At 42.6% G+C, this 22,674-nt stretch overlaps 1 protein-coding gene across 5 annotated transcripts in view; it reads left to right on the top strand.

Annotated features, from left to right (window-relative positions):
• The first annotated feature begins 4,754 nt into the window (after nt 1-4,754).
• The window catches only part of PKHD1 (PKHD1 ciliary IPT domain containing fibrocystin/polyductin), a 244,217-nt gene continuing 226,297 nt past the window's right edge, over nt 4,755-22,674 (top strand). For all 5 annotated transcript variants that reach the window (XR_003991946.1, XR_003991945.1, XM_030490172.2 and 2 more), the window contains exons 1-14: nt 4,755-4,894; nt 6,592-6,758; nt 7,858-7,935; nt 9,127-9,271; nt 10,224-10,323; nt 12,741-12,798; nt 14,171-14,249; nt 16,454-16,528; nt 17,384-17,448; nt 18,435-18,474; nt 19,044-19,114; nt 20,985-21,086; nt 21,372-21,467; nt 22,082-22,217. Coding sequence is in view for 3 of the 5 variants with exons in the window: in XM_030490172.2 (XP_030346032.1) it covers nt 6,707-6,758; nt 7,858-7,935; nt 9,127-9,271; nt 10,224-10,323; nt 12,741-12,798; nt 14,171-14,249; nt 16,454-16,528; nt 17,384-17,448; nt 18,435-18,474; nt 19,044-19,114; nt 20,985-21,086; nt 21,372-21,467; nt 22,082-22,217 (1,097 nt within the window). In the remaining 2 variants the exon portion in view is untranslated. The remainder of the gene's footprint in view (nt 4,895-6,591; nt 6,759-7,857; nt 7,936-9,126; nt 9,272-10,223; nt 10,324-12,740; nt 12,799-14,170; nt 14,250-16,453; nt 16,529-17,383; nt 17,449-18,434; nt 18,475-19,043; nt 19,115-20,984; nt 21,087-21,371; nt 21,468-22,081; nt 22,218-22,674) is intronic.

Below are 22,674 nucleotides of genomic sequence, written 5' to 3'. Positions count from 1 at the left end.
GATGGGAAGTGTGAATGAGATGGTGTCTGTGAGCAGCCTGACAGAGGAAAATCTCTGTGAAGACCTCAATAACCAGGATGTTTTTTCAAAGTACAGACTCAGGTAGTGCTTTCTTTGAAGTTGCATTTTTTTTCTCTTTTGGCTGTTTTTCATTTGAGAGGATTCCCATGCCATGATCTGTGTGGAAGCCAGCCTCAACCTCTGTTTTCCCTGGCCATCCCGTGTGCTTCACAGATCCCACAGGAGCAGGCAAGCATCCTCTACATGGTGGTGAGAAGACCAAAGCTGCAGCAGACAAATCCCCTGCAAGATGCTGGTTTCTCCTTACTCCATTGCCTTGTGCATCCCCAGGCTCCAGCATCAGCTGTGGGCAGGCGGCCGGGTGACTCGCATCCCTTCCGCAACCCGTGCAACCACAGGGTACACGAGCCGAAACACACTCAACCTTGAAACCAAAGAAGCCTCAAACCTGTCATTAAAGCAGCTGCACTGGCAATAAATTTAGTATTTAAAGAAGTTCATCGCCTGTTTAAAATGCAGCGAGAGTAGCTATGGGAACAACTTCAACAGAGTTTCATCATGCTGAAAAGTGACCCTGTAAAGACACGCAGAAAGGCTCCTGGAAGCACCAACATTTTTCCTCTCAAAGGAAAGAGTTGAGTCTGCTGCAAACCAGTTAAAAAAATGAATTTGGCGAGTCAGGCAGCTCAGTTACAGGCTGCAAATGTAAGCAGAAGTAGTGCTAATAAAGAGTTTTAAAATAAAAAAAAAAAGAATGTTAAGATTTTCAGAAAATGAAATTTTATTTTTTTTTTTTTTTAGTGTAAAGCACTAAAGAAGCTTTTGTATGAGGGAGCAGGAATAAGGGGAAATGTGAATATATTGGTACTGCCTGATAAATACAAAGGATACTTTCTGCTTTTCAGCTTCTTAGCTGACTTTTAATCCCCTTCTGTAAAATTCTTATTACCTTCCCTAGATCAGCTCATGCAGTATTCATGTTAAGATCTCTGCCTTCACCACCCCACCTTGTGTAAATCATGGCAGACAAGGGAGTGGCACAGCTGGGGAGATTATGGCCTGGTGCCTAAAACACCAGAGTAATGACAAGGAGATCTGAGTGCCATTCCTGACCTACCAGGGGCTCTTTCTTCTCCTGATTTGGGAAATGTTCATGAACTAGCTGTATTGGCTTTCTCATACTCTGATTTCTGTGCTAAGGTGTTCAACAAGGAACTGAACATGCCAAAACCAGACACTGCTTTTGAAATCTCTGCCCATCCCTGGCTGACTGTTCTTCTTGCTCTACTTGTGAGCTTCCAGACATAACTGTTTTGTGACTTAAGCGCATTGAAACTCAGAAGGAAAGATGGGACTTGTATTTTACAATACAAGACACACGTAAAATCTCAAGCCAGTTTATATCAGCCCTACTCCTGTGGCTAGGACCACGATGGGAAGGGCACAATGGGCAGCACAGGCTGTTCCAGTAAACCCAGGAATGAACACAGTGGATTGTTGAGGACAGAGATTTAAGGCTGAGATTCTGGTCCCATTTGAAGGATGCTCAGGGCTGTAGAAAGTGAGGAGGCAGTGGGTGCAGTCCACCCTGCATGGTGGCACTTGATAACGCTGACAGGTATTTACCTGGTCTACGGAGACCATGAGATCCTGATTACAACTAAAGAAACCCAACCCCTGTGAACCCCCAGGGAACAACTTTGAGCATGGCTGATAGAGGCCAGATCCCCGCTTAGCATTACTGCACTTCGTCTCAACTCACCTTCCCATAGGTAGCTTCACCAGCTGGATGCCGAGGGCCAGGATAAGGAAGTCTGGGGTTCAAAGAAGGAAATGCAATCAGAGAGGGGTTTCCTTGGGTATCCCAGCTCAGCACCCTGCCTGCTGGTGTCTAATGAGCCTCTCAAGAAAAAAGACATCAAACCCTAGGATTTATTATTAATCAGTCCAGCTTCTTAACACCTTCTCTTGTGACCTTGGTTGCTAGGAAATTTGTGTCAATACGCAAAAGTGAAGTATTAATAGAAAGAAAGAGCAGCTGCAAGAGCTCTGCACAGAGTAGCATGGACAGCGCAGGGGCTGCCCCTGCGGGACAGTCTAGCCTGCAAAGTCTTCCAGGCTACATGTCTACTAGCAAGCCAGCCTTGCAGGGCCCCTTTCATGCTACAAGCAGCCCATGCTATTAAACTCAAAAACAGCCTCAAAAAACTCAGTCACGATGTCCATACTGCCCATCGGGACCAGGCGCGGGCCATGCTGACTCCTGAACCATGCCTGGGAAATGTTTGGGCTAATGTGAGCTGGTGTGGGCCAGAACCACACAGGGGATCATGGCTTTTCCCTCAAGCACGAAGAGTTAACAGAAATCGGTCCTGGATCTGTCAGAGGGAGCAGTGAGAGCTTGGCCACCTTTCAGTAGTGTTTCGAGTGGTTGGCAGGTCATCAACGGCTCTATACTTCCACCTAGTGACAAAATGCTACTGCTGACACCTCCTGCTATGTATGCTTTCTGGTTGCAATGACCGAATGTTTGTCTCAGATTCCCAAAGCTGACCCTGTCCGTAAGGCTGTTTCTACTCACACGCCTAAAATATGAAACCTTCAAATGAGTAATAGCAAACAAACAAAACCAGACGGCTTGAGCGATGTTTTTGAGCAGAACTTTCCTTCAGCAGGAGAAAGATTGCTTGCAAGCACATACAAACATTTATTCATTCATCAAACTGTATTGCTTTCCTCTTTGGTGGGTAATCATACTAAAACACGGTCACCAGCTTGTAGTGAGAGAGTATTTACACTTCATATAACAAGGCTTCTGTGTAATTTGGCTATTCCTTTCCTGATTTGTGGCCTGTGTTTCTGGCTATTCATAGATTCATAGAATCATAGAATGGTTTGGGTTGGAAGGGACCTTAAAGCTCATCTAGTTCCAACCCCCCTGCCGTGGGCAGGGACACCTTCCACTAGACCAGGGTGCTCAACCTGGCCTTGGACATCCAACTTGGCCTATTAAGGTCAGTGTTCTTCAGCAGCTTTCCTCTTTCTTTTCACGTTTCAGCACCACCAGGAGGATGGTTCTCTATGCAGTGTCTTACCTAATCTGTGACTTGGTAAAAAGTCCTTTGGATCTGCAAACCAGACATTTTGTTGAGTTTTTCCTGTATAAAGCATTTCCTTAGGAATGGAACATAAAATGTATACATTATGACAGAGATGAATACTCTTTTTTTTGCTCATTATGATTTAGAAAGTTTGAGTGATGTTTGGAGTAAAAATGTCAGGGCCCTGAGAGCAACTATAAGCTTTAACGACCTTGATCAGTGTCACCCAAGACCCCCATCCACACCTACTCATGGTCCAGGAGCCCTATTTAACCTCAGCTTTGGGCCTGTAGTCTCGTTCTGAATACTAGTCTTCAGTCCCATGTGTAGTCCTGCCTTCTAGTTGAGTCATTGGCCCATGTTGTAGTTGACCCTTCAGCCCTGCCCTGTCTTGCTCTTGAGAAGACTCCTTAGTGGGACCCTGGAACTGGTCCATCCCCTTGTTTGGGTCTGCCAGTGGGCCCCGGTACTAGCAGGTACTGGCTCTGTCTGCTCTGTTCAAGTTATCATCTTTAAACTGTTTCTGCTTTGGCAATACTTTTTTGTTTGAGAATTCCTTCAAATGTACTTTTTCTTCTGACCATGTTGCCAGTCCAGTTCCAGCTAATAAGTAAACAATGGAGACTACTGAGCAGGATAGGGTTAACTTACTTCCCTTGGGTTCCTATAATCATTGGCTATATGCAGCTGAGACATTGGGGTTGGCCTAAGAATAAACCAAACGCAACTGGTTCCACTGCTGGGCAAAGCTCCAGAACTTCCCTGAAGGTTGATTGCCTGTGACTTTTTGCCTCTGTGTCTCTGAATTGAGGCTGAGGAAGAACAAGCAAGCCTGTTTCACCTCCCTTTGGGGATGAGGTAAGAGCATGCATACATACTGGTGCATAGTAACTCATTAAACTGTAGTTATGCTGTGGAGTCTGAAAGCTTCCTCTGAACTTCAGTGGAAACTTCCATGAAGGCATCCATACATGTGCAGGGGCTCAACAACCCCTTATGTTTCTGGTGGCTCCATCAAAAATATTTCGTCTTCAAACAGATGAGTGCAGATGTGGCAATAAAGGTGATGTTCATCCATTCAGCACCCAGTGTAGGCTGAGCTGGGTCTTCCCTGCTGCCAGTGGAGGCACATGGTTTTCTGTGGGGTGAATGATAACACTGTGTAAGTTCACTGCTGACTGTATAAGGACCTGCAGGGATGTAGCTACTTAAGATGTGGTATGAGGTCTGAATACCCTATGGGCAGAATTCCTGCCAAAAGAAGACACATTGGGAATGACATGGAAAAACTCAATTAAGAGTGTGTAAGGAAACCTTGAAGTCCACTGCCTATGAAAGTCATTCCCAGATTGGATATCATCAGGGCAAGAAACAATTCCATCAGTTTTTCTGTCCTTATGGAAAAAGAGGATAAAATGGGTTTGTTGTCCTCCTGTTGAAGCTGCTAGTCATATACCAATGGAAGAACAATTCCAAGTTACTCCATCTATGGTCATTAAAGACTTGGAACAAAACAGTTAATAGCAGCAAGTAGCTTAGGTTAATAATTAAGCATGCCCAATGGAGGGCTCTGAGCTGTCTGTGACAGGCATTGAGCCTTTTGAGAAACTAGTCTGGTGGGTTTCTGCACACTGTGACTCAGTTACCCACTGAACTGAGTGCCCAACACAACCTCAGGCTGAAAACTGTTGTAGAGCTGGCTTCAGAGGGATGGAGCAGTTATGCTGATATTGGAGACTTTGGAGGAATGGAAAAACAACAATTTGAATAAGGTAATACCAGTAAAAGTAAGCCTAAATGATGTTTTATGCACCTGCTTTTAAATGCAAGCTTCACATGCATCAGGGCTCCAGACTCTGACCCCTAAAAATTAGAGTTATGTTAAAATGTGCAAGAAATATAGGGAGAAGAGTTACAGTAGGTCTTGTGGTACAGTAAGCAATAGACCTTTGAAAGGTCTCTTCCAACACAAACTATGATTCTATGAAGCTTAGTATCTGGTTTCGTGGGGACTGTGTTTGCCATAATTATGGGGTAAGTAAAGCTTCTGTCCAACTCACCTCTGTTACTCTCTTGTTGTATCTATTCTAGGGTGCTAACCCACACTTCTTCTGCTGTACATCCCTGCTTTTACCCAGCAGCTCTGTGGAGGCTTTTTATTTGAGGTTTCATGACCATGATGTGTAGTATTGGGATGGTCTTAAAACCATGTTTATGGTAACAGCATACAGGACAGGAAGCATGTGAAAAACAATAGCAGCTTTGCTATAAGGTTTGCCTTTCCTAGAGGACCAACCAGCAGATTTAGTTTCTTTAACACCTGCTATGGATGTATTGATTTCACCCTAATCTTGCAAAGTCTCCACTCCTAAGGGAGAGAGAGTCACTTTAGACACTGCACAGTATTTTCTTTATTATCCGTTTTAGACCAGGACTGCACTTTTGAAGTAAGTCTTGTCACCTTCAGATAGGGTGATATGTTTCACACCACAGAACTGTCTCAGTGAACAGATGTCAATCCTTCTGGATGAAATCAAAGATATGCACCAAACAATGCTCCAGCCATTAATGGATGTTCAGTCCTTGGTACTAGGCTAGAGATAGTGCTGTGAGCAACACCTGTAAATGCTTGCCATGTGGATGTTGGGTCTTCAGCATGGGTTGTTTTGCTCTACAGATCTGCTTCTACTGGGTTGTTCAACAAATGTGGACATGACTCTATTTTGGATTTTGTGCTTCATACAGTGATTTTTTTTTTCCCCATATGAGTACAAAACCCAGGTTGAAGGCAGTAGAAATTGACAGTCTATATTTTTAAATGTTACAACAGTTCCTGGAATGGACTTCATAAAGAGAATATGTGATATATCTGGCTATGATAGCAAGTAAGACCAGGGCATGTCCTAGTCTACAAGGACTCAAAAGTTTATTTCCTTAAATTATTAGAACAGTTCACAGCTGTTGTGATCAAGTCTACCAGTAGTGTTCTAAACAATAACTAGGCACACCTGGGGAGCCAGCATGGGCCATTCCCGGTTTGGGGCTAGCTGTTTAAGGCTAGAGAGCTTAATAGTATAGTCAGGTCCTGCTATTTGGATTTGGAGCTGGAGAATGACCATGGTATGATGAAGTTTACTGTAATAAATGCAACAATTTTTGCATGAAGCAGCACAGAGCTAGGAGAGTTTAGTACCATCAGCTTTAAAACCTGTAGTTGTTTTCACTGATTAATTAGAGTCAGTCTCCTAAAACATTGCCCCAGTGGGTGAAACTCATTCTGAGCTTGGCTGGAAACTGGTCTTCTCAGAGGGGCATATGTTCTACATAGGTCTGTTGGGTGTGAGGAAAAATAATACGGCTTGCAATATACTGATCCTTTTTACTGTGTGGGAGGTGAATCAGTATTTTCTCTGTGATTCAACATTGTGGTCCATCTTGTCTGCTATAACACAGACCATTACTGCCACAGGCTTTCAGTGCTGAGAAAATACAGATGGGGTTGGTTAATACTGCAGGAGAGTCCTAAGGCCCCAAGCCATGATTCTGAAGCCAGACTCTTCTGAAATTCCCATCCAAAGTTCAAGATGAACCCTTGGAGATCAACTCTTCTGAGTGCTGAGCTGATATTCTTTGCAGGTGGGTGATAGAGATGTGTTGTCTCCAAGAATGCTGGTCATACAACACCAGCAAAATTCAGTGCCACTGGGTTGAATATAGACTGACTGTGAGACATGGAGAAGCATTTTTAAAAGGTTTTGAATACTATGAGGTATTGCCTGCAGCGTACTAGACATTGTCCGCCCTTACCAATGTTTTTTCGTGGCATTATTTCTATAGCTAGTGGAGGTTTCTGGATTCATTGTTAATTTTCCCTGTTCTATGTGGGTTCATCTCATGCCTGGTAATTTTCATTCACTTAACGATAGCCATATCACTGTTTGCATGTTGAAATTAAGGGTTCATGATACAAGTGTCCCCAATATTTGGCTTTGGTGATGAACACTGGTGTTCAGTGAGACTGCATTCACATGCAGATAAAAGTTGGAAATTTCCTGAAATGCTAAACAGGAAACTGGTTATCCCTATAAAAGGACTTCTGGAAAATTCTGATCATTGCTACAAAAAAAACCCCAACAAACCAGCCACTGGTTCATCTTTATTAGTTTCAGAGGATGAGGTTCCCTAAAATAGATCCTAAATTGTCTGAAGAATTTGATGTCTTTAGGAAAAATATTGAATAGGAACTTACATGTGACTTAATTTCATGAAGCAGGATTTCATTTCTATGCCTGTGATTTGTTTGTAAGGACTTTGGTAAGAAAGAGCTGGACAGGCTGTGTTGGAGTCAGAAAAGGATATATTTTGTGGGCAGCCCTAAGTTTGGGACAGTGTATGGTGGTCAGCAAACACATTTCTTTGAGAGCTAGGGAAATAAACATGAGTTTTACCATCTTTGTTTTAATTCTTGAGGAGGACAGGAGGCTCAGACTGTAGCTTGGTTCACCAAGTCCTGAAGGCATCAAAATCCCCCTAAGGTGAAGCAGGACTGTTACATGAGGGAGGCAGTTGGGGAGAAAAGAATGAGCCATATGACTGATTTGGATGCTGAGGAGAAATGAGATGAAGGGTGGGATCACAGGCGGATAGCTCTCAGAATGCTGTGTTGCATCCTGAATGAGGTATTTTAGATGTTTGCATTACACTTCAGCCTGATGCAGCTGGGTTGTTTTTGCAGTGACAGCCACAGGATTGCTCGTTAAGCCCCAAGAGGGCAGTGTCGCTGGAGGAACGTGGATTACTATTACTCTGGATGGTGAGTTTGAAACTCTTGTGAAGCACGTATCAAACAAAGAATCAGCTCCATTCTGACATTTGTGGTTGGAGTGACAAACCCTAAGCAAGAGAGCAATGGCCTGTGACACCCATACATGAAATCAGCTTAAAATTATTGCTTCATAAGGTATTGCTGATGGTTGCTTGTTTTTAAGTTCTTTCTAAACTACAGAAGTCAGATTTTTACTTATTTTTCCAGACATATGGCTAGAAATTTCCTCCCTGCTACCCTTTTTATGAAAAAAAGATGAAAAATCTCTGTTCATCGGTCCTGTGATGTTGGAGCTTTAAAAACACAAATGATAAACATGAGATCTGAGTAAAAATCACAGAAATTGATGTCACACTTATTTGGGCCCAAAACCAGCTGTACAAAGCTAGGCCTGATTTTCTGCAGTGATGAATATTGATTCATTGGGAAAAGAGTTGGTTTCTGAGCCAGCTGTATGTTTGGTATGCTCAAGTTCTGACACTCGGTCATTTATAATGACGATGAGTGCTATCAGTTTTATTTGAATATTGTGAATTCCCATAGAGATGATGAAATAGAAGGCAGAAAGAAAGCTCCTCACACCACCCTGGCAACAAGTAAGTTGGAGGTACACAAAAATTTGGGAGGGGACACAGTTGGGACAGGTAACCCATTTGACCAAAGGGATATTCTGCAGCATATGACATCACATTTAGCAATAAAACTAGTTGGGGAATATTGGCGGAATGAGGCCACTGCTTGGGGGCTGGCTGGGCATCAGTCAGTTGGTGGTAAGCAACTTTCATTTGCATCACTTGTCCTTCTTAGGTTTTATTTTCCTCTCTTTGTTATTTTTTTCTCTTTTACTTACATGTTTATTATTATTATTTTTCTTTAATTATTACACTGTTATTATTCTTAACCCACACATTTTCTCACTTTTACCCTCACTCTCCCATCCCACTGGGGTGGGGAGTGAGTGAGCAGCTGTGTGGGGCGTAGTTGCTGGCTGGGGTTAACCCACAACAATAGGAAATCACACAAACATTATCTAAAAAAAAAAAAAATAAAATATCAGGAGCAATGCTCAGAGACCTTAAAGAGAAGCTAGGTTGCACATTAAAAAATGTTTGTCATGAACAACTAAATATGAGTAATCCTGTCCTCACAGAGCTCTTCTGATTGAATTTGATTGTTTAGGCTCAAGATCTCACCAGCTAGAATGCGTCTCTTCAGCCAGTGTGTCCCAGCTGGAGGTGTTCTTGGTGAACCCAGACCTGCCCAGGTTGCCCTGTGATGTCTCCCCTCTGTATTTTGACTTTTGCAGTGTAAGATGCAGAACAAGGTATGATCCACAACTCTAGTATGGGGTGAGACCTTACCATTCGTCTTGTAGCATCGTCATTTTCTTTCAGTGTTTGTACAGGCAGTTTGAAAGTTGAAGGAATTCCTGTAGCTGCCCCCCAAGCTGTGTTGCATTTATTCTTGTTTCAACTGACTGAAGCACTAGGCAACCTAGCATGAGAGTCAGAGTGAATCTTCTTGGAGAGTCTACACTCAGATCATCAATGGTTTGTAGACATCTAATTCTTAGATGCGAAACTCCCACAAAAATCTTGGCAGGGATTTTGTTAGCTTTTGGTGTCCTTAACCTGTCCAAGATCATACAGAGAAGTTAGGAGTAGAGCAGGAAACAAGTGGTTTCAGGTGGGCTATCTAAGCTCCCTGTTTTCTATCCTGTCATAACTTTAAAGAAGGTTCTTTGACTGGAAGACAAAGAGTGTCTCAAGAGGCTGTAAAAGCAACCCTAATGGGGCTCTTCCAGCTCTTGCTGCTATGATTTGGCTGGGAGTTAACTCTGCTGAATGCTGTGCTGTGAAACTGTGTGCCTTAATGATGCAACATTAATTTACAAACCAGGATCAATATGCCCTGTAGATCCAGGCAGCCCTGGGTTAGTTTAATACTAATGGATAACAATTATTGTCTGAGCATGTCTAATGAGCTCGGTTTTTTTGCATTAATGTACAATTTGGATAGAGTTCTTTTGTAGTCCTATCACCTTCTGCACTTAACTGTAGTTTCTTGCTTTGCCTCCACATTTCTTTTAAATTGTAGTTTTAGAGTTTAGGTTCATATGTGTCAGATTTGGGTTCACAGTGTAAATTTGCTTTGCTTTACTGAAGCCTCAGTGGACCTGTGAAGAATGGAGGCCCTGGGAAGGACTTGGCATTTCCTAAAAAATGAACCAAATCTGTATAAAAATAACACAATATAACACATTTTCTTGCACCTAGGTCTTCACCTCAGGAGGGTTTGTACTATGTGGAGGTGATCTTTAAAGGACGTGTGATTAACAATCTGACTGAGGTGGAGAAAAAAAACTTTACTTTCAAGGTAACCACCAAGCAAGTATGGAGTGACGATAAAGAATTCAAGGTGTTGGACTCAAACTTGAGACAGTATCACAGGGAATGTGTTGAAATATTCTCTCTCATTTACTGTATGTTTGAATGTCAGGACAAGAAGTCAGGATGCTCCTTCTGTCCCTTAAAAAATTAGGTGCATTGAGGCATTCATCAGTGGCACTGGATAGAATAGGTGACCTAAGAGGTCTTTCTGAATCAAAAATCTGGGTCCGTGCTAATCTGCCTCTGCACTTAAGCCACACACTCAGAAAACCCTATGCTGGCTTCTTCTGGTGTCACTCTCCAAGCTGTAGGGTAGCAGATAACAGTCTGCATTGACAGGTAACCATGGGCAAGAATAAACCCCAGGGGCACAGCTCATTACAGGAAAGGACATCTCTTCAGGTCTAGGACAGTTCTCCACACCTAAGACGAGCAAGATTTCGAATGCTCAGACCTCAGTTGTGATTTCATATCTGTTGCTCAGTTACTTCTAGAGCTTACTATTCCCCTCCTCTACCCCCCCCTTCTCATCTCCCTGAACAGTATTCTTCCTTTGGCTCTAAGTATCAAGGCACATTGTCTCAGGAGGCTGTGGAATATTGTGGTATTAGACCAGTTAATGACAATGGTGTCAGGGTCTCTTGCAGGGCAGAATCCTTAACCATGGCTCTGTGCTTTGTGATGAGGCCTGGTGTGTCTGGAAGTCACGTCCTGCCTCCATGCTAACTTTGAGTATCAAGCAAGAAAACCCAGTGTTTTCAGAAAATTGCACATTAAAGCCAAAGAGTCATTGGGTGGTTCAGCTAGCTTAGAGAGTTGATGAAAAATCACCAGGGGATGCTGTTAATGAGGCACATTCCAAGCTAAATAAAACACAATGTGTCTCTTTGTTTTGGATCTGGGACCTGGGAGCTATGCGTATTAAAAATTAATTTTGCTTCCACATTAGATTGAAAAAGCCCGCTGCAGGCAGCAACAAGTCTGAACAGCTCAGACGACTTGTGTCAGCCAGTGGCCCTAGCTTTCATGCTGGTTTTGGCTGCTTCTCCACATCAGCTTCAGCCCAGGGTATGGTGTATTTTTGCCTTTGCTTCTCAGAAGTGGCCATCACTGCAGGGAGTTTGTGGCTGCTCATTCATTTTTTATATGACCATGAGGAGAAGGGAAGGCAAGGCAAAGACTGAGCTTTGAAAGGAAATGGAGTTTAAGGAAAGCTCTGAAAAAACCCCACAGCAATATATGCAATGCTGTCTCTGATTTGATTTGGAAAATGCGTTTTTTAGGCTATTTATTGGGCTAACCGCAGCATCTGTAAGTCAAGAGTCAGCTGAAGAGAAGGGACTCTACTTGTTGAAAACACAGCCAAAGCATGTGCTGGGTCAGGTATCTATGTGTCTCAGATACTTTGGGAGGCTGGTGATGACCTTATTCCACTTGGAAAGCATCCCTGTGTGCTTCCTATCTTCTGAAAAGCTTGCTTCAAAACACAATCTGTCTGCTCCTTCTTGAACTCTAAGAAAAATAGTACCCCATAGTGGATTTCTAGTATTTCTTTGTTGTTCCCTCAGAGGTCAAGGTAGTGCTTTCCCAAAGACACCTCTGATCTATTACAGTGCATTAAGATGGGCCAAGACAAGCATTTTCTTTGCAACACTGCAACAAGCTTGCTAGAGGCTAGCTGAAGTATTTCACTTCTGTGATGTAGAAATAGCTTTTAAGAGTATACTATTAGGAAGAAAAATGGTGCCATGATGTAAGATAAAATGGAGGTGTTGACTTCAGATAAGGCGTGGCCTAGAAGCTTTTTAGTGTATTGAACTGCATCTTCTGAAATTCACTCAAACCAGGGTGGACAATTCGGGTGCAAAAGAGGATGCATAGAATCATAGAATCGTAAGGGTTGGAAAGGACCTTAAGATCATCTAGTTCCAACCCCCCTGCCATGGGCAGGGACACCTTGCCCTAAACCATGTGGTTCAAGGCTCTGTCCAACCTGGCCTTGAACACCGCCAGGGATGGAGCATCCACAACCTCCCTGGGCAACCCATTCCAGTGCTTCACCACCCTCACTGTAAAGAACTTCTTCCTTATACCTAATCTAAACTTCCCCTGTTTAAGTTTGAACCCATTACCCCTTGTCCTACCACTACAGTCCCTAAGGAAGAGTCCCTCCCCAGCATCCTTGTAGACCCTGCAAAAAAAGCAGTAAGCCATACTCTGAGTGCAAAGGGGGTAAGAAGGGGATATTTGTTCTTACTCCCTTCCCAGAACAGGACTCTGCTTCAAAGGTCAAATCTGAAGTCTGTAAAATGTGACTGCTGACTCTGTTGAGCAATGTGTAATCAGATCTTGTTGCACTGCTGCGAGAATGACTGCCATTTAACTACAAATTTCTCTTTGCAGTTCTCTGCTGCACAGACACCTGTGGTTTACCAAATTAGTCCACCATCTGGCATCCCAGGTACGGGACCTTTCTTTAAGCTGGAGACCACTTTAATTATTATCTATCTGAGCTTCCATACTGTCTTTCTCTTCATGAGGGATCTATCTTGTTGGGGATTAAAATGGGCACCTCTGGAACTTAGTGTCCAAGCTCAGGCTGAACATAAAAATGGGTTTGCACAAGGGTAGAGAGTCTGCAGCACCGGGTGCAGGAAAAGTGGGTAACATACAGTTTATTTGGTGCATTTGGCAGCCCAATTCTGCCTGAGAGATGTTCAGCAGGTGGATGGGTCTAGTCAGTTTAAGTTGAGTCATCTGACCTTATTTAGTTTTAAGAAGAATTAGCTATTAGGTGATGATATTGTAATGCCATACAGACCTTTTGGTTAATGGGGCCTTAGATCAGACTTCAAAGTTACGTGAGAAGATAGTCACTGTTTTCGGTCTGCACAATTAACTGGGGTATAGAAGACTTTCCCCCCCCATTTTCTATTCTGTTTGTGTTTGCAGGCTGCTTTAGAGAAATATTGAAATGCTGGTTTCCAAAGTAAAGCTTAATCAAAACATTTTGGTCTCTCAAGAGTGCAGTGGTCCTGGGTGATCAGATCACATAGATGTTCCTCAAGCTAAGTCATTCCCTCATTTCCAATTATTTTCAGGGGCATTTCAGCTCCAGATTCTCATGCCTTGCTTTAGGGTGTCTGTATGGAGGTTTCTTTATGGTAGCTGGGTGTTTGACCTCCCAGTGTAGTCAGTGAAGAACACGGAAGTAACAGTGTCTAGTGCTATTTGAAGTGTCCTGGAGCATGAGAGACCTGCATGGAGCAGGTAGATACGACACAACTACAAAGACTCATTCCTTTTTGGAGCCACAGTAGGAGAACAGGGTGCTTCAAATCATTTAAGACACCTCTGTACAGGCATCTGAACCAAGCTGCCACCCAATGTGGTCAAGGGATTGTTGTGATTCAGCTGGCCACATACACGCTGAGGTCCTTCTTTAGGACTTGACCCCGTCTAGTGTGTACAAATGATGTAATTTTGGTTGCCTCATGAAGTTCTACAGTAAAATTGGGTTAGAACATGGGGTTTAGTTAACAAAAGAGTTGAGGAAAATGTCAGTACAAAAATCAGTATGAATACTGGATCTGCTAAAAAATTAGGAGTTTGAGTTTTTTTGTGGGAAATGGATGTGTGTTTTGGGAAAACCTAATTAAGTGCAAATTCACCTTGAACTATAGTAGAAGCTGAGAGTAGCTGTCAGTGCAGCCAGTTAGGCACCTCTCTGCATAATTAGTAAAGACCAAGAATTTCTTTTGTTTGTCTCAGAAAATCTGCAAGTAAGTTCTCTGCTTTTAAGACTCCTTCAATTTCCATTTCCTTTTAAACAGGAAATTTAATAGAGATTTATGGGAAGACAATTGCTGGAAGATATGAGACCCTGGACTTCAATGTGGATTATATTGATGGGTAATTATATGTAGGCAACTCTCTGACCCAGTCCCTGTAAATTGGCATTTCTTACATCAACCTCCTTGACAGCAATAAATTGCAACCAGTTGGCCCAGAATTGCCATTTACTTCCTTTGTGGTTTATTGCAGCTCATGAGTTGGGCTCCAGCAAACTTTGTTAATCTAATTGCAACTGGTCCATTAAGCTGGTTGGTTTGTTTACTGGCAGCACAGTCAATCACAGCTCAGTGTGAGTTGTACTGTAATTGCGTCTGGTTGCTGTAGATTTTACTTTGGCTAGCAAATTAAAATTTAACTAATTAAAATAATGTCAGAAGCTAAAAGTTAAATAAATTTTCCCATCCATTTGCATTTTTAGAAAAACTGTTAGCTTGAAGCAGATGCTCTGGTGATTCAGAAGACAAGGCAGAAGTGCTTTGAGACAAAGGCTTTGTTGTTCACTGCCCTAAATCCTCTCTGGTCATTTCCTTGTTCTCAAAGGTTTTTATTTTCTGCTGCTTCTGTGGTTACATGCAACAGAGCAAAGCAGGTAGATTTAAAACATTTGCTTCAGGACAGAAGGACTTTAAGCACAGTGAATCTAAAATGAGCATGAACGCTGACCTGCTGTCTGTCATGTATTTCCATATGTATGGAAGTGTTCTCACTACTGAGTTATGATTTCCTTGTATGAGTGTCAACGGCAGTGAAGAACTAAGCCCAAGTGCGTATTTAAAGATAAACTATTAATCTATAGTTACTGTGCTGGCATTTTAAGGATCATTTCAGTAGCCAGGAAAGGTGTGTATTCTCAATAATTAGTAATTTTAATTGCGGCAGCAGATATTTGATCACTAAATGCTTTTTAAGTTTCTGAGGTTGAATGGAAATGTTCTTTGCTAAGTAATTAAATTCTCTGCTACCATAAATGAAAGTCCAGTGCAGATTCCTGCCTTACCAGCTCCACCCATTTATCAGCCTTACACTTTTTCTCACTGCATGCACATTAGCAACCTTTGTTAGATATTAATTGTTGTTTTACCTGACTCTAGTGGCACTGTGAAACCTTTGATCAGTGGGATGAAAGGCTGGTCTGTCTGACTGCAGCCTGGACGTGCCTGCATGCTCCATTGCTAGATTACTAATTTACAGCTTAACATCAATATCGTCAAAAAGGAAATGGCCTCGGAGTCTTCACATACCAGACATTCACACTGTAGCTTCACATGAATACTTTGCCCATTTTTGGTGTGTCAGTAAATATGCACCAGGTGGGGACTTGGACACGACCAGAGCAGTCTGTTGCTCAGTTTCAGTGATTTGGGATTTGGAGCAAAAACCAATAGTATTTTTACTTTTGAATGTGTTCTGCGCCCTTTTCCATGCTGTGTAGGAGATGCAATGGTCCAGTGATGCCAATCCAAACATTTCACAGCACTGAGTTTTTTCTATTCATCCTTGAAAGGTATCTCAATATCAGCAAGCTGTATTAATAAAAAAAACCCTCTTTTTATTAAAACTTCATAAAACTACACTTTGAAGTATGGGTTTGCATTACAGGTTTTAATGATGTATTTTCCTTAGTTGCCTGTTAATTCTCAAAGAAACATTGCCAACCTTTGCATATTGTGCTTACCACTGAATTTATTACTCCAGCCTCATTCCTCCTCTCCAGTGGAAGTTGTCCTTTGCCATATTGGTTCTATAAGGAGGGGATTTGCTTGAATTTGCTATTAGGAGCTTGGATGATTTCAGCAGAGGTTGGTTGTCATGTTTTTCCTCATTGAAATGAAGGAATGACTGACCAGCATCTTGAAGCAGTATGGCTGTACAAGCATGATTCTGCACTTGTGCTGCCTGCTTCTTCTGGAAGGTAGGGGTGACTATAGCCCTCCTGGAGTTCAGACTACTAACCCTTCTCTACAGAGAGGAAATATTGAGTCATTCAGAACTGGCATAGGTGTCTCAAAGATGGTCTTGTCACAGTCTTTACATAGGTGAAGTTCTCACAGTATTTGAGGAATACACTTTGCAGGTGAATAGGTAAGAGATTAGGGCTTGTCTAGTTTTCTAGAAGGTTAATAAATGTTAGATAAAAGTAAGGGGAAATTTCTGTCCCGTTTGAAAATATTTACTCTGATTTTAACAGGATCAGACTTTTATCTGTGAAGCTCTATCTATGTCACATCATATCTCATTTTTCTTGTTTATTTTTTGTCCAGACCAGCTACCCTTGTGGCGGAAGGAGATGGATGGACCAGCCTCTGCTCTTTTGTTGACAGGCAAACTGGAAGCATGTCAGTTCTTGACTTTGTTTTGTGTTGGTACAAGGGCTCAGCACATCTTGTGCACAAATAAATTCTTGGATTTTGAAGAAGCTCTTTGGCTTAAGGTGGAGAGAGACCATGTGGAGTTGACCTTACTGGTCTGTGACAGGGGGGGTGAGGGTTGCTGGCTCCTGTGGCTCTAACCATATATAACCACGCAGGTTCAGGGGTTGTTTTCTGGCCTGGAGATGATATACTATGCCCTGGCCACATCTGTTCAACAGAGTCTTTAGACTCCAAAGCAGGGTAGTCATTTCCATGAAAAGGGGAAGCTGCTTTTACAGGGAACCAGGAGAAAACCTGATCCCACAGAAGTCAATGCTAAGGCTCCTAGGGTATTCAGTGGACCCTCTTATTGCACTGTAAAATTCTTTCTGGCTCTCAGGACTGGACTTCAATGAAGATGTGAGTTTTGCTATCTGCTCCTTTTCACACATTAGGGACATGCAGAGGAGCAAGTAGAGGGGAAAAACTTGTCCTCTTGTTCACCCTCACCCTGTGCCTGAACTTGTTTCTGCTCAGTTTTTATTTCAAATGGGGCTTCTGAAGGTTGCCAATAGGATCAGCTACTGGAAACAAGGGTAAAAGGACCAAGATGGAGCACTGTGCTGCTAAGAGGTATCCTCCTAGACTGCTGAACTCTTGATTGCCAGCGGGGAGATGGGTTGCTCCTCTCCCATCTCACCTGTTTCTCTCTCTTGTTTCTTAAGGGAGTGACTCATAACTAATTTAGATCTAGCTCACATTTTCTTGGTTAGATGATTCTCACTGTATTTTGTTCTTTTTACCTCCCAAGTCTCACCAAAATCCTTTGTCTCTCCACAGCTACCCTCTCCAGGCAGAAGATGGGCTGGGGACTCTGCAGTGCCGGGTAGAAGGGAACCACATAGGTTGGTGGAAAGGGGACAAAATCATGGGTTTCTGGTATTCCTGTAACTCCAGAGGGTAAAGGGAGGGTGTTAATCATGAGTTTCTGCTCTGTTTCCAAAGTGTGGCTCGGGGCTGAGCCCACAATAACTGCTTTACACCAAGGCTTGTCAGTCTTCGACATAGTCACTGTGGTGATTTGCATCCTCTTTGCAGCAAGTGCAGTGCTCAAGTGAAACTGTGTCATGATGTGAGCAATAACAGCAGCAATGTGATTTGTTGTCTTTGCTCTGTTTATTACTTTTGCTTTGATCCTTCTTGTATGTGATGGACCTTACCTTTTCTGTTTTATTAAAGGAATAAATTTGTTGGTATTCATAGTCTCTCTGGTAACAGGTTGGATCCCTTTCATTTTTCTTTGCTTCTAAGCACTCTAAAGAAGATTCTGATTTCTTTTGGAGGTTTTGAGCAACAAGCTTTCTACTTGGGAAAGATGATCTGAGTTAAATATTTGAAATAGAAATCTCTATTTCAAATTGATTTGGCACTGATGGCACAAATCAATAGCCTGACGTTCTGAGGTTTTGAGGTTTTCAGGTATCTAGGAGCTCTGCAGAGGGGTGTCAGTGTTAATGGAGGTCTTGAAAGAGATCTGAACCTCCCTAGCATGGCAAATTAGGTCAGTTAGGATACACAAGGTCGAAGATGAAGCACTTATGCTTTGGCAACCAAATCCTGTTCCTGACATTCGGCTTGTAGGTTCAAATATGTAATCTCACAGTAGAGCGTCTACCTATAGTCTAAGGCTCTAAGATCCCTAAGCTGATATTTGGTTCAGTTCCTGCACACACACATTCCGCTGAAATCAATGCAGTTATACTGTCATAAGGAAGGTGTGAGGAAGAGGATAATCAGGCCCAGGACCCAGGACACCTGGTTTGGTAGGATGCACTCTTCATGAAGCTCTACACACTTCTGCCATAAAGCATATTACTTTTCCTTCCTCCAGGGTCCCACAATGTGAGCTTCTTGGTGTTTAACAAAGGAAAGTAAGTAAAAGAATTTTCTTCTCTCTTTCTGTGGTTTTGCATGGGGGGACAGCGGCATTTTATCCAGGATAAGTGCATGATGTTTTTACTGAATCTTGTGTTTCATTGCTTAGAAATGAGGTTTTGCTATTTTAAGATGATCATCAGATTGGGAATGAAAAGAGAGATTCTTCTTTCCCCAAAGCATGTCTGCTTTGGTGTTTTAATACTTTAGCTTCAGTGCCCAAAACATAAGTCATCTGCTAAACCTAGTTGAATAAAATCCTCTCATCTCACTTTTAAATCTTCATCCAAATGGGAGAGAATTTAGCCATAAAAGGAGGTGATGAGAATGGGTTTTGACAGTGTCAGAACCATACTTTGCAATGAGAGAGTACTTCTAATAAATAGTTTCAGCTATCTAATGGAGTGTCTTGAATCAATGCCTTAATGTGCTGCTGAAAGGTGTGTTGGACCTTGCAGAAATGTTCCACTGTTTCTCTGGAAAGTGAGTGTCCTGCTCTGCCAAAAGAAGGTCTATTTTAACTTAAATGGCCAAGGATCCCTCAGGCATTTTCTCTTTCTTGCAGGTCAGCAGTACACAAAGGTGCTTGGCTCATCAGTGCCAAACAGGAGCTTTTCTTGTATCAAACACATTCAGGTATTGCACTGGTCCACCTCACTGGCTGTGCTGTCCTTTGGCAGTCTCAGCATGGCCTGAGAAAAGACCTCTCACTGTTGCTTTTCCCAAGGAATTAATACTGTTATGTCCTCATTTTGGGTGTGACACTCCTGTGGTATGGGCTTGACTACGTAAAATGCTAAAGATCAAAAACTTCAAGGCCAGATTTATGTGCTAAGGTTGGGTGTGCTGCCATGGGATGTATCCTGCATCTCCCGTGAGTTAGTGTTCCTTTCAGACAGTGACATGTTTGAACTCTGTTTTGGACAGCCTAACCTTAGACAGAGAACAGCAGTGTAGCAGGGTTTGCAATAATGTTGCTTTATTATTTTTCCTTTTCATGTCAGATCAGTTGTAGACTTTAGATGTTGCATCTAGAGAAACTTCTCCCTTTAAATCACACTGTATTTGGTAAGGTTGAGATTTTAGAAGTGCGGACCTTAGGGCGACATAGATCCTACATCAGCTACAAGGATGAGATGCTGTTCAGCCACTCCAAGGATTGAGTTCTAGATGAATAGTTACTGCACCCATTAGTTAAAAAATATAATTATGGTACATTAACAATAGTAACCTCCATGTGGGATTTCCATCTATATTATAGACAGCAGACAATGAAATCCTGAGCACCCAGTCAAGATGATGGTCATGCAAGTAGCATCCAAGATTCAGCAAGGCTTATGTCCAGCAGCCAAAGCAGAAGTAGGAGATCAGGGACTGCAGAGCACAGGGCAGTCTCTGACCTTAGTCAGAGGTTGCATAAAAGAGAAAGACCACTTGGTCCTCAGCAAGATCCCATCAAGTCTGGCTGAAATTAACATAATGAATGCATTAGTCCCTTCTGGTCTGTATCTGAGAAGCTTTGTTCAAAAGATAATGAAAGTTTGTTTTTGTTTTCATTTTTAAAGAAGTAGCCAATGCATGTCTGTTTTCCATGTTGTTTATAGCACATAGCTGATTTTGCCTATAAATGCAAAGCACTTTGTAAAGGAAGGTAATTTTATGTCCCTATTTGCCAATTGAGACACAGTAAAATGAAATAACTCTGCATGAAGCTGGCTGTTGGCAGAGCAGTATCAGAAACAAGATCTGCCAGATCTATCCAGTTAACTGTACTGTGCTGGCCAGTGATCAGTGTTTTAAAAGTTAAGTTTAAATACCAGATAAATTAACACCAAATGAAAAAAAAGCAGATATAGACCAAGGTCCCTCATCTTTTCTATGAGAATTTATTTCAGAGCTATACAAGTATGATTGGTTGGCTATACTAGAACATCAGAATGCAAAGCGAGTGAATGCCATCAAAGAGAAAAAAAAGTTTCTAGTGTGGAAGGGCATGACTACAATGGATAAATCCTGAAAGATTCTCATGGTCTTGGTGAGGACACTCAGATGTCAGATGTTCAGCTCCCTCCTTATGTCCCTGAAGCCCAAGAGGCAGTTGGAAAGTATGGTAACGTATAAACCTATAGGCTAAACTGGGAGGTGAGTCAGAGAAGGTCAAAAGGATTAAAACAGTTTTCCAGGGTTTTTTTTGCAGAGCTCCTCCATAGCACAGAATATACCAGTTTGCAAACTAAGCATGACAGATGCAGCCACTGCTAAGTAACAGTCCAAGCATTGCAGTGTTTCTCCTGTCATGTGGCCAAGCTATCGATGTTGTTCATTCCTGGTGTAATCTTAGCTGCTGCCAAAAACCCTGTGAAGGAGCAGTGAGATGCCTATTCCATTCACAAGAGCCTGCTTTGGCCGAAAACAGTGCGAGTGTACTGCTGGCTTTTACAGAAATAAGGCTGGGGTTAACCTTTTCAGTGCTTGTTTTCAGATTCCCCTTTTCCTTCCTCTGTAGAGATAGCGTCTGTGTTCCCAGCTGGTGGGAGTCTTGGAGGAGGGACTGATCTCACTGTCACAGGGGATTTCTTTGAGGAGCCGGTGCAGGTCAGTGCTGCAGGTAAGAGGAGAAATGTGTGAGATGTTTTTTTTCAATACGGTAGTCATGGCCCTGACCACGAAACTCAACTGATGTTCATGGGTAATAGTGCAGGAGTTATAGGACTCATCATCCAGAAGGTCCAGTTATTCTGACTGTGGGAATGAACCAGTTTCTTGCTTGATAGTACAAGCCCAGGCTTTTAGTGAAGTGTTGACTCCTTTTGGCAATGAGATGGGTCCGTGCTGCAGCTCAGCTGGGTTCCAAGTCTCACACAGCACATTTGTCTCCTTTTTCTGCTGCCAGGTGTCCCCTGTAAAGTCAAGCATGTCTCTCCCAAGCAAATCAGATGCACCACCGAGCCTGTCGGCAAGGGCAAGAGGCTTGGTGCCCCCCAGCCAGGTACAGTATTCAAATAACTGAAGGTCCCAACAAACCAACACAAATGGAAGTGGAGGGCAGAAATTGTTTGGTGATGAGTGCAGTCACAAAACAGGGCTTTCCAAAACACTGTCTGCTTCAACAAGAAAACCAATTTCTCCTAGGTTTGATAGGGAGGAGGGTGGGAGGAAGATCAGCCTGGTGCGCAGGACTGTGAAAAATGAGGAGTAAAAAGTATGGGTGATATTTAGAGGCAGGATAGCTGAACTAGGGCTACTGTAGAGGCTTCCGGAGACAGTGTTTGAATGGAGCATTGCAGTAGGAAATTATTGTGGATGAAATGAGGCATTTTGACTCTGGGTCATTTCAGTGCCTTTTTCTGCAAAAGCAAACGTGTGAGTTTGGTCGGATGCTCTTCTCTCTGCAGATTCTTCTTCTTTCGGGTGAAGGATTTCAAGGTAGGGCAAATTCCCTAAAGCAGGATGTGTTTTGCCTTTGACTGCAAAAAAGACCCTCAAACAGACCCAATTTATTATTGAAATTTTCTGTTCCGGTCTGCCTTCTTACACTGCTGGTTCTGTGCTCTGCGATTTTTGTTGGCCACTCCTGAGAACGCTTTTGTTTTAACTTTCTAGGAAACAGAGGGCTTCTCTTTGAAGTCTGGGATGATGCCTCCGATCTGACAGAAGCAGGTCCTGGATATAGATGGCAGTTTGTACATAATGCCAGTTCCCCAGTAGGATTTCTGACTGGGGCAAAAAAATCCTTCAGGTACTCGGTGATCTTAAAAAGAGATGAAACCATGGAAATTACCTATAACAGTGTTAAGGTGATAACACCTGACAGCTCTCTATAGCAGAGCATTACTGCATAGCTCCTATAAATCAAAGCAAACCTTCTGCTCCAAGGCCCTTTTGAAAATCAAAATATGCAGAGAAGTGTTTTATTTTTTCTCCATTTGCTTTCACTCTGTATTTCTGCTCTACCTGGCCTAGATGTGCTAAAATACCACAAAGAAATTGCCGCAGAGGTAAGAGGAGCTCCAGTTAGAGTCTGTCTTGGGCTGGAGCTCCAGACAAATGAGGAGGGCCAGATCCTCAGCTGCAGCACAGGTGGAGTTAATGGAAATAAGCTAATTTTCCCCAAGCTGCAAAAATATGTGAATCACGTTGGTGCCCATTGACTCTTCAGATATACCCTTGAGAATCTGTGCAATATGCATGAATGT

This window comes from Strigops habroptila, chromosome 6, assembly GCF_004027225.2.
Source record: "Strigops habroptila isolate Jane chromosome 6, bStrHab1.2.pri, whole genome shotgun sequence".
NCBI classification, from domain to species: domain Eukaryota; kingdom Metazoa; phylum Chordata; class Aves; order Psittaciformes; family Psittacidae; genus Strigops; species Strigops habroptila.
The sequence above is the reverse complement of the archived record's forward strand: the minus strand, read 5'-3'. Positions and strand labels throughout refer to the sequence as shown.